The sequence below is a fragment of the Procambarus clarkii genome, chromosome 41 (genome assembly GCF_040958095.1).
Source record: "Procambarus clarkii isolate CNS0578487 chromosome 41, FALCON_Pclarkii_2.0, whole genome shotgun sequence".
In the NCBI taxonomy this organism is placed as follows: Eukaryota; Metazoa; Arthropoda; class Malacostraca; order Decapoda; family Cambaridae; genus Procambarus; species Procambarus clarkii.
The window spans coordinates 13,450,326-13,463,040 of NC_091190.1; the positions used below are offsets into that span (position 1 = coordinate 13,450,326).

At 40.0% G+C, this 12,715-nt stretch overlaps 1 protein-coding gene across 1 annotated transcript in view; it reads left to right on the forward strand.

The window, feature by feature from the left end:
• The window catches only part of LOC123761036 (scoloptoxin SSD14), a 33,014-nt gene extending 30,596 nt beyond the window's left edge, over positions 1-2,418 (forward strand). The window contains 2 exon segments of the mRNA XM_069339360.1: positions 224-450; positions 1,167-2,418. Coding sequence (XP_069195461.1) covers positions 224-450; positions 1,167-1,328 — 389 coding nt within the window. The 3' untranslated portion in view covers positions 1,329-2,418.
• The last annotated feature ends 10,297 nt before the right edge of the window (positions 2,419-12,715 follow it).

Below are 12,715 nucleotides of genomic sequence, written 5' to 3' on the forward strand. Positions count from 1 at the left end.
AGTTAAAGGCAGTCTCAGCCAAATTCAAAGACAGTCTAAGCCAAAATCAAAGTCTAATATAAAATCAGAAACAACAGTCAAAGTAGCAAACATATTCAAAGTTTGTGAGAGTAAAACTACTACCCAAACTTGGTTAAGATAAAGTCGGCGGGTGTAGGAGTCAACAAGGCGATGGTATGGTCAGTGTTGATAGTTGCATGTTCTCGCCGTGTCATCCTGGCAGGGCGGCGTGGCATCTCTTCCCTCATCCCGGCGGTGGTGGTGGACACCCGCGGAGACGTTGTCATGGTGGCGGGTGGCACAGGAGGTGGGGCAGCTCCTTCAGGAGTGTGGTGGGCTGTCCTTCGCTCCCTCTGGCTCGGTGAGGACCTCGGGAGTGCCGTCGATGCCCCTAGATTCCACCTACGGATGCAGCCCATGACTCTCGTGTATGAGAGAGAACTCTCACCCGTAAGTCTCTACACGATGAGTAACTCCTGTAAGCCTGTGACGAATAAATCCCTCCTGCATGCTTGTGATGTGTAACTCTCCTGTAAGTCAGTTTGTGATGAGTAAATCTATTATTTAAGTATGTGATGAGAACCTTAATGTAGGTCCATTTGCTATGAATGGATTGAACTTAAGTGTCTTCTGACAGACTTTTTGCGACAAGTAACATTCTGTATCTAAAATGTCCTGATGTAAACTTTTTATCGTGAGGAAATCGCTTTTGTTAAATATGTTTATAAAAAATAGACTTATAAAGGGTGCGTTGTTGTGTGTGATGGAAGGTGTCCCGTCATTGTCCAGGTGAGGCAGGACACAGGAGGTCATGGAGAGTACATGATGCACTTAGTGAAGTCGTGCAGTGGGTATCCGGAGCGCTCTTGTTAATGTGTGCAGTGTGTGTGTGACTGAATAATGGAGAAGCTGCCAGCATCACACACACACCTCTGGTATTGATCGACGGGCGTTGGTGTGTGTGTGTCATCACACCTAATGCTCATTCCTCCGAAGATAGGGGCGCACTGCCCCCCCCCCCCCCCCCCCCCCCCCCCCCCCCCCCCCCCCCCCCCCCCCCCCCCCCCCCACCCTTCCCGGCTGGCTCTCTCTCTCTCTCTCACACTCCGTCCCTCTCCCCCTTCCCTCCCTTCAGCACTCTGTGATTAAAACAAGCATTGTTTCAGAGACTCGTCACCGCTTTACAATCCCTGGGTCACCGGACAGAGGAGGAGGAAGAGGGAGGCGAGGAAGGGTCCGCCGTCTATGCCATCGTCAGGGCGCAGAACGGGAAGGTCCAGGCCGTTGCAGACCACCGCCGGGCAGGAGGAGCAGTGGATGGGTTTTGACACCTCCCACATTGCTAAAACCTTTTCTCAAACAACGAATCTTTTGTGTGTTTAGCTCCATATGAACAGCTGGTGAAAACGCTTAGAAGTTCTGCTTTTGGAATGAAAAGTGCAATTACAGAGGTGTTGTAGTGAACTTTAGTGCAATTAAAAAAGGTGCTTTAGCAAACTTTAGTGCAATTAAAGAGGTTTTTGCTGACCTTTAGAGGTAAAGCTTAAGGTGCTGCAAAATTACGTTTGAGAGAACTAACTGCAGTATTGCAGTGATGCTCATAAGGATATAAGGATTTGCTTCAACTATACAAGAATTTTGATGCATAAAAGACAAATGGGCTTCAACTAACCTCTTCCCGAGGGAGCAAAGGACCCTCCCCCCCTCTGAAATGTTCTCAAAAGGTCAACGTTTCACTGAACTTTCATAAAAATACCAAAGATGTCTTAGAGATCTCAACAAATTATTTATACTAAAAAAGGTTCTTTACATTTGTGTTGTAAATCGTGTCTTAATTATGTATGCATATAATCAGGTGTATAACCAAGATAACACAGGTGTATAACTAATATAACATTATCTAGATAACACGAGTGCATAACTAATATAAGAATATATATTACCTAGATAACTGATGTATACATAAGATAACACAGATGTATATACTAAAACAGCACAAATGTATAACCTAGATAACATACCTATTTCCTTTCATTTTGGGCCTCATCTTCAACATTTCACTCTAGAAAAAACGGCAGTGTATGTTTTCACATTGTGAATGATGTAATAATATACAATACCTGTGTATTCTAGAGCTGTACAGTATACTTGTTATACACAGTATGTCGATGTGCATGTTTTATGATGCTGTTAAATTGTTGGAATGAAAATTAGTGTATTCACACATCATACTTACACACCATGTATATTAGTGTTATTATACAGCGTGAATACCTTTAACAATTGTATGTTTTGATTAGGCTGAGTTACGTACGCTAGATATACATCATATAATAGTTTTGGTAAACGTTAATACAAGTTTTTTTTCGACCTCATAAATACTAAATATTTCTACCTCAATAAACGTTACAAAATCAAGTTTGATGGCCTGTCAGTACCCAGCATGTCTGAAGTTCAAGTTCGTTTATGGAGACAATAAGATACATCTCAAAAAGGATAGAGTAGCTTAGGCTATTTCTACCGTCATGTCTGAAGTACCTACAGTTCGCCACTACAGTATGTTGGCGCTTTGTGTTAAGCTGTGTTTCTGTTGTTGATCGCGTAAACTTACTATGTAACAGTAAGCTGCACTGATCTACAATGGGAAATATTTGAATGAAACTTTCAAACTATTGTTTGTTGGTACAATCCGCCACCTGACCAGACTCTGACTAATTGGGGAGACCTTCTTTAGAAGGTCAGATACAACACAAACAAGCACCCTGCTCTAGCAGCGACAGACTGGCGATTTAAATGCGAGCACAGCACACAGGATATCCTTTTACGACCAAAGATCACATTCACTCCAAAAAAAATCTTCCACTTACATGCCCGTGCCACCTCTTTGGTGGCTTAATCTTCATCAATCACAAACAAGGAACAACGATTTTAAGTTCAACAAATCATAACTTAGGACAGAAAATATATGTGTTTTTCACCCATGTGGGGCATAACAGTGCACAACTACCAAATCATCAACATTATCTTGGAGTCAGAATCCACCAATCACTGATAGTTGTACAACAAGTGGAAGCTATAAAAGCAAACCAAATCCTAGGAATAGCCAAGCGAAATTTTGAAGAAGGAAAAGGCAGTTATTCAACTGTATAAATCTCTGGTGTGCTTCCACTTGGATTACAACCCGTCCTCGACTCAAGTCCATTACATCCAGCGGTCGACACCACAGACGCATTCATAAATTTTAACATGCTGTTCATTCAAAACGGGAATTTTCTCAAGTATAAATTAATATTATAATATATTAGCATATTGTGCATATATAGGCATAGGTTAGGTAAGGTTTAGGTTCTGTTGGCGATTATTTGTATTTGTAGTACGTGGATGAAGCATTTATAGCGTTGTGATTCGAACAAAACTCGTCAGTGAAACACTTGTTCCGGATATGTTCGGACGTCATCAGTTGTGAGTCGTGTGTAAACCGCCTTTCATTCATAAACAGGGGGTTTGGCGGGTGCATGGAATCACTTTTGGATCTTTGTTTGGAGGACGGGCTGTGGATTATTATATCCACGCATTGAGACCTCATCATCCGAAAGACATATCTGCTTTGGAGAAAGTTAAACACCGGGCGACTAAAAAAATTTCGAACTAAATCAACTTTCATACCAGGAACGGTTGCGGGCCACAGGGACCAGACATGACAGGGCTGCTCTCAGCAAAACTTTTAAATTACTGAAGAATTTGGAAGATATTGACCCAGAACACTTCTTCAAAACGCTAGATGTAAGCCGAACAAGGAGCAATAGTTTCACGCTCAACAAGCCACACTGAAGGATTGGAAACATTTGTTTTCACCCATAGAATTATAAACTTGTGGAACTGCCTATCCGCCGAAGCCGTAAATGCCAAAACATTGCTCGATAAAATCACCAGGGTAAATAAGGGACATTTGATAAGCCGCTGGCTTCCTATCCTCACTGAGAGATAGTGACCCTCTGGTAAATTCAGATAAGTCTTAGCCAATTAAATAATCCTGAAAATTTTGTTTATTGTATTCAAGGCTGTGTTTGCAGCATTATATGCTCTGAGCGGTACGTCTAATTGCCCAAAGCTACCCGAACCTTCCTAGTATTACATAAGTAATGAAGAAATATGATACTTTTACTCACTATAACGTTGGTGCTGAAGGTAGAACATGAAAAAACATATTTTTACTTTGAAATAATATAAGTTTATGACGAAATTAAGTGGCATGAGAGGCTATAGGAAGTCGACGATCCAAGCGACAATATTATGGAGCGACTTATCCAAAATATAGTGTTGCCTACAGGTTATATTAAGTTAAATTTGGATAGGTTAGGTTTAGTTAGGTTAGGTTAGGTTTTGTTAGATAAGGTTTGGTTGGGTTATGCTTGGGTAGGTTAGGTAGGTACAGAAGGCTGATATGCCAACAAACACTCTTCAAGCAACAATGTGTCTTGGATAAGTCGCTCCAAAACATTGTCGCTTTGGCGTCACCTGTAGCTTATTTTCGTTTAATTTCGTTATGAAATTATACTTTTTCAGAGTAAAAATATGTTTTTCCATGTTCAACGTTCAGCACCATCATTATAATGATTAAATATATCATATTTATTTATTACTAACGTAATGTTAGGAAGCTTTGGGTAATTAGACGGACCCGCTCTGAGCAAAGCAAGCACTGTTGCCCCCAACCCAGATGATGGATGTATTGTTATGCTTGGCTGAATTAGGTTATGTTATTAAGGTTAGGCTGTGTAGCAAGTAATGCTTATACTCGCTCCAATATCTCATTACCTTAATGACAACCCTAATTAGAACTAATTATAAGTACTCAAATACTTTCCCTAATTACAGGTAACACTCTTTGCATCCTGTTGGAGGAAGCTGAGGTGTAGTCACCAAATATAAGCAAACGATATGCGAATAGCCAACGGTACAATTTCCACAGTGATTCGGATGACTCCAGTACAGAACGTATGGTAGAGCTGAGGCAGACAGACTGGGAAACTTTTGTCAGTGGTCTCAATTATCACATGCCACTAAGGCGGGCATGGAAGGATATCAACAAGATCAAAGAGAAAAATGCTGCAGAGATCTCGCACCTAATCCTCTGCACAGAGCAAATGAGCTTGTTGATGCTTGGGCCACGACTTCCAGCCTTGACAGTCTTCCTCTACCCACACAGAATGAATTAAATAATAGATATGCTGATGGAGCAAGGCTCCTTGACTTCATGCTTCATCAAGAGGCTGACTGTGACATGCTTTTTACTGAATACGAACTAGACTCTGCTCTACATAAAGACAAAGCTACATCACCTGGGGAGGATGGAGTTACTTACGGCATACTGCGTATGCTTCTGCTAGTTCCAGGGAATCCCTTGCTTGAATTGTATAATATGAGCTATGTAACTTGGGAGCTTCCAAAGTCATGGACCAACAGTCTTATTATTTCCATTCCTAAACCAAACCAACAGAGTGCTTTTCGTCCAATCTCCCTCACTAGTTGTCTCTGTAAGTGTCTTGAGAGGATGGTTCTCAACCGTCTTTACAGAATTAATAACATGTTGTCTCCCCAGATATATGGCTTTATGCATGGAAAGAGTGTACATCACTGTATTACCACATTCCTCACCCTGCATACTGATAGGTCATATATCACTTTCCTAGATCTTACGTCAGCCTTTGACATTGCTAACCCACACGTCATTTTGAGCGAACTTGCTAAAATGAATGTTGGAGGATGGCTTCTACGGTGGATAAGAGGTTATCTATCCAACAGGAGGTCATCTGAACTGTTCCAAGGGCATAGGAGTGTAACGAGAGATTTTGAACTTGGCAGTCCACAGGGAGGTGTCCTCAGTTCTACTCTGTTCAATTTGTTAATCAATGCACTTCTAAACTTAGTAACTAGAAGGCCCAGCGAATACATCATTAGCTATGCGGATGATATACTGATCCACACCAATGGGTACACCAACACCCAAAATGTTCTGAACTCTGTACTGCACACATGTCAGGAACTAGGCTTAGTCATCTCAGTAGAGAAAACAAAGATCCTGAACCGACGCCCACCCAGACGAGGTGGGGCCGTTCGCAAAATGCAGTTGAATGATGGCTCTCTGCTCGACTGTGTAATCAGATACAAATACCTTGGTCTTTGTAACTAGCTCATCAAGATTGTAACTTGCTTAGCTAAATGAATTGTGGCGTTCAGTCCCTGAGCCCATTATGTGCCTCTGTAACCCTTTCCGCTACCGCCCACGCGTTGGGTATGGGGTGCATAATAAATGAACTAAACTAACTAGAGGTTCCTCTGTACCGCAATGTTGTAGCCAAACTGGGTCGCCAATGTAGAGAGAGGTTCTGTGCTCTCAAGGCTGTGGCAGGCTACCATCCAAGCTATGGTGCAAATGTGAGAATTGTCAAAATGATGTATCTCTCATATATTAGGTCTCTGATTGATTATGCTGCACCCATGCTTGCTCTAGTGCCTGAGAGAATGCTTGGAGGGCTGGAAAAGATGCAAAACGAAGCCATGATGATTATCCTCGGATGCCCCCGTACAACTAAATTACTAAACATGAGGAAGGAACTGAATATTTCATGTGTAAGTGATCGTATCACTGAAATTAATGCTTTAATTGGTTTTAAGATGCTTATGCTAACCCACCCTAACCCCTGCACTGAAGCCCTCCAAGCCTTCTTTCTTGAAGGTCAGCATCCCTCCAAATAGATTACCGAAACTGCCAATGTGCTCAGAATGTACAACTTGATCACCTCTACCAAGAGAGACAACAACAACACTTTCCTGCCCCATGGGAGATCACTCCTTTCCAAATTACTGTCCCTCCTTTCCCACCCAAGAAGCTGATTAAAGAACAAGCCTATATCTCATACTTTTAATAATCATAGTAACCGAAATATTAATATTTTTTATATACAAGAGATGAAACAGCAAGCCATAAGCTAGATCTGTGTGTCGCTCCTGAAATTGAAATTGAAATAAGTTTATAAGTCGCTCCTGAAGACGTCAGTAAGGAGACGGACTTTTAGCAAATACCTTCCTGTGATTGGCTGTTGCTGGGAATGCCAACACTATTCTATAAATTAAACGCAAACTAAGAAATACGTCTTTTTACACAACAATATCTTTATTTCAAACACAACCTCTTCGTTTTGTACCTGACGAAATTTCCATCTAACTGAATAATCGAGTCCAATAAGATAACGGAGCATTGTATCATCGATATTATTTGCGTGAGGCAACCCCCACTGATGACGTCACAAGTTAGGTAGTCAGCCCATGTTTCTGTAACACTCGTTACGTATTGCAGTATTTAATTATCACATTATTAATGCTTTTAAATACTTAACCCTTCACTTTTTAGGTAGATTAAAGTTGAAGCAGAATATCATAAGCAAGGATGGTGTGCTGAATAAAGATGATTTATTAAGTGGATGGAGCCTTTAGCTGATCCCTTCCTGTGATTGGCTGTTGTGTGAATGTCAACAAAGAATAGTTTGGAACCTCCTACCCGAGCACAACAACCTGCCTTATGGGTTGCTGTTTGGCTATTTATAGTGCGTTGGAAAAAAAAGAGATGGCGCTAGTTGTATTTTGTGGGGTAATTTGTTATAAGTGTAATTTGATGTCAACAGATGGCGTAAGCTGTATCTTATGGCTACTATTGACCAGCCAGTTGATAGTGTTCTCTTGTGCCGACAGATGGCATCAGCTGTATCATTATTACTTCCGAATTCCCTGTAAACACTGATCGACAAATCCCGTAGCTTATGATAATCTTTTATACTATTCTGGTATTAGGTAACAAGTAATTTTCTTTAATCTACTGTTGAGAATATCATTATATAACGTCTGGTTAGGATGTACTATTCTTTGTTGAGATGGCCGTAATATTATTAAAACAACAAATGATGCATAAAATAACAGCATTTCACACTAAAAATACTTGGATATATTGAAATTTGATAGTGAATTCCAATCTAGGAATCTCCTATGACGAAACTGTACTGTGTTCGCTTTAGCCGGGTATACTGTATATAATAGTTAATAATAAATCATTGTGTAGGGGGACAGGCAGCCAGTGTATATATACATGTTAGGCTTATACTGGCCCCACAAAGGTAGAACTATGGAGTAAGACTGGGTGCTGCCGGGGCTGAACTTTATCACTCTTCACAAGCACAATTTTTTGTTAAATCTTCACAAGGAAGAACAACTGTAAATGTTGGAATAGTTTATTACAACATACAAGCTTAAGAAACCAGTTCGGAAACTGAGGAAGTAAAGCTGCCGAAAAGAAACATTACGAAGGCCACTCATGCAGAATGGTAGACATTCTGGCCAAAACAGGAATTTCACACTGATCTTAATGTTGATATGTTGATGTGATTATCATAATATAAAGATGTTAAGGCAGGCTGGTTTAGTTCATTTATTATGCACCCCATACCCATCTTGTGGGCGGTAGTGGAAAGGGTTACAGAGGCACATAATGGGCTCAGGGACTGAACCCCACAATTTGTTTAGCTAAGCAAGTCACAAGTTACTCCATCTATCATCATTCTATTATGCAGGAAGAACCGCACGTCTATGGGTCATCGAATAATGTTAGCAGACTTCTTGTTACCACTGCTAGGCTTAGGCTCGGCTATAAGTACCTCTGTGAATTTGTAACATCTGCTGATGTAGATTTGACTAAATGTAAACTCTGTCAGCAGAACTATTCGCATACTTTGCGTCATTATATAATGGAATGTGAAAAAAGCGGGGAATTTAGAGATAACACCGTCAATAGTGTCCAAGAAATGTGTAAGTACTTCATTCATAATGATGTGCTGCCCGAAATCTTAGCGAAGTATCCAAAATTTGCTTACTGTAAGTAATGCATGACTGTAAAGCTGCCGCCCAGTTGGGTGGGTGTGGAGTACATGACTGTAAAGCTGCCGCCCAGTTGGGTGGGTGTGCAGCAAGACTAGTAACTGTGTGACTCACTATAGATGTAAAGTGCCTTGTATAGTGACTGTTGTGAGCCTCTTGTTGAATCACTTGTGATACAAAAGATTATTGATGTGTGTATTTGTGTGGGAGATTTAGTATGTATGTGTATGTATATATATATACGTATATATATGTACATGTATGTATGAGTATGTGTACCTGTATATATATCATTAATAATTGTGTAATTAGCGTCAAAAGATTGTTATTTGCTTAGCTAAACGAACTAGAGGCTTCAGTTCCTGAACCGATTATGTGCCTCTAATCCTTTACACCACCGCCCACGCGTTGGGTATGGGGTGCATAATAAATGAACTAAACTAACTAGAGGTTCCTCTGTACCGCAATGTTGTAGCCAAACTGGGTCGCCAATGTAGAGAGAGGCTCTGTGCTCTCAAGGCTGTGGCAGGCTACCATCCAAGCTATGGTGCAAATGTGAGAATTGTCAAAATGATGTATCTTATTTATTTATTTATTTATTTATTTATTATTTATTTATTTATTTATTTATTTATTTATTTATGCATATACAAGAATGTACATAAGGAATGTGAGGATACAAATATGGTAATTACAGTCTTGTAAAGCCACTAGCACGCGCAGCGTTTCGGGCAGGTCCTTAATCTAAGAAAATTTTAAGGAGGTAAATACTTGCAAAAATTATAGACAAAAAAATGATAACAGATTACATGAAATGAAAAAAAGATGAGAGAAAATTGTAGGTACAGTATATTAAAGCACATAGGTAGCTGAGATTGATTGCAATGACAGCTTGAATGGTAGTTGACAAAAAAATTGGTAGGCACAATACAGCAGAAACAATATAAGATTGGTTGCAATGACAGCTTGAATGGTAGTTGACAAAAATTGGTAGTCACAATACAGCATATGGCTAGCACATAGAAGAAGACAGCAATGAACACAATGATAAGGTTGTTTGATATTGCATAAAAATTAGGAGATTGGGTAACACTAGGTACAGAGCAAATTTAAAGCTCAGTGTAGGAAACTAAGAAGATGAAGTTAGGTACTTTTTGGTTTTGCTTTTAAATAAGGCAAAAGTTTTACAGTTTTTCAATTCACTAGGGAGTGAGTTCCATTAGACTAGGTCCCTTAATTTGCATAGTGTTTACACAGATTCAGTTTGACCCTGGGGATATCAAAGAGATATTTATTTCTGGTGTGGTGATAATGGGTCCTATTACATCTGTCCAGGGAGAGTTTCAGAGCATGGTTTGCATTTAAGAACAGGGTTTTGTAAATGTAGTTGACACAAGAGAATGTGTGGAGGGAGTTAATATTTAGCAAGTTTAGGGATTTAAACAATGGAGCTGAGTGTTGTCTGAAAGCAGAGTTAGTTATTATTCTGATAGCAGATTTTTGCTGTGTGATGATGGGCTTAAGGTGGTTTGCAGTGGTAGACCCCCATGCACAGATACCATAATTAAGATAGGGGTAGATTAGTGCATAATATAGTGAGAGGAGAGCAGAGTTAGGAACATAATATCTGATTTTGGAGAGTATACCAACTGTCTTAGAGACTTTCTTAGTTATGTGTTGAATGTGGGTGCTGAAGTTGAGTCTCTTGTCTAGGAATAGGCCAAGAAACTTGCCATCATTTTTATTACTGATGTTGATGTTGTCTATCTGTAGCTGAATTGCATTTGATGATTTGCTTCCAAATAAGATGTAGTAAGTCTTTTCGATGTTTAATGTTAGTTTGTTCGTTGACATCCATAAGTGGACTTTTTTTAATTCATTATTCACAACATTATTTAGTGTATGTGGGTTGAGGTTTGAATAGATAAGAGTAGTATCGTCAGCAAACAGTATAGGTTTGAGAATATTAGAGACATTAGGCAGATCGTTTATATATATAAGAAATAGAAGAGGTCCTAAGATGCTGCCCTGTGGCACTCCAACGGTAATTGGTAGAGTGGAAGAAGTTGTATCATTGATGGTTACATATTGGTGTCTGTCACTAAGATAGGATCGGATGTAGTCAAGGGCAAGGCCTCGGATTCCATAATGCTGGAGTTTAAGTAAGAGGTAGTTGTGATTAACAGTATCAAAGGCTTTTCTTAGGTCAATGAAGAGTCCAATCGGAAACTCATTTTTGTCAAGGGCTGAGTAGATAATGTCAAGGAGACTAATGATTGCATCGTTGGTGCTCTTTTGGGACCGGAAGCCAAACTGGCAGGGGCTGAGTATGTCGAATTTTACGAGGTAGGAATAGAGCTGTTTGTAAATAATTTTTTCAAATATTTTTGATAGAATGGGTAGATTTGATATTGGTCTATAATTGTTTATGTCCGCCGGATTGCCTCCTTTATGGACTGGCGTTACTCTTGCTTTTTTGAGGATATCAGGGAAGGTGTGACACTCTATAGATTTGTTGAACAGTAGTGCTATGGGTGGGGCAAGGGCATGGGAGGCTCTCTTGTACACAATGGACGGAATTTCACTGGTGTTCCCTGCCTTGGTTTTTAGAGAGTGTATGATGGACACAACATCTGCCGGGCTGATTGGTGAAAGGAGAAGAGAGTTTGGATAGCTGCCTGAGAGATATGTGTTAATATGTGTCTGAGTCTGTGGGATTTTACTGGCAAGATTAGCACCAACCGATGAAAAGAAACTATTAAATTCATTTGCCATTTCTAAATCAGTTGACGGTATATCCCCATCCTTGTAGAGTTTTATTTGGTTATGTGAGTGTTGTTTAGTTCCTAGGATACTAGAGTATCTCTCATATATTAGGTCTCTGATTGATTATGCTGCACCCATGCTTGCTCTAGTGCCTGAGAGAAGGCTTGGAGGGCTGGAAAAGATGCAAAACGAAGCCATGATGATTATCCTCGGATGCCCCCATACACCTAAATTACTAAACATGAGGAAGGAACTGAATATTTCATGTGTAAGTGATCGTATCACTGAAATTAATGCTTTAATTGGTTTTAAGATGCTTATGCTAACCCACCCTAACCCCTGCACTGAAGCCCTCCAAGCCTTCTTTCTTGAAGGTCAGCATCCCTCCAAATGGATTACCGAAACTGCCAATGTGCTAAGAATGTACAACTTGATCACCTCTACCAAGAGAGACAACAACAACACTTTCCTGCCCCATGGGAGATCACTCCTTTCCAAATTACTGTCCCTCCTTTCCCACCCAAGAAGCTGATTAAAGAACAAGCCTATATCTCATACTTTTAATAATCATAGTATAGTAACCGAAATATTAATATTTTTTATATACAAGAGATGAAACAGCAAGCCATAAGCTAGATCTGTGTGTTGCTCCTGAAGACGTCAGTAAGGAGACGGACTTTTAGCAAATACCTTCCTGTGATTGGCTGTTGCTGGGAATGCCAACACTATTCTATAAATTAAACGCAAACTAAGAAATACGTCTTTTTACACAACAATATCTTTATTTCAAACACAACCTCTTCGTTTTGTACCTGACGAAATTTCCATCTAACTGAATAATCGAGTCCAATAAGATAACGGAGCATTGTATCATCGATATTATTTGCGTGAGGCAACCCCCACTGATGACGTCACAAGTTAGGTAGTCAGCCCATGTTTCTGTAACACTCGTTACGTATTGCAGTATTTAATTATCACATTATTAATGCTTTTAAATACTTAACCCTTCACTTTTTAGGTA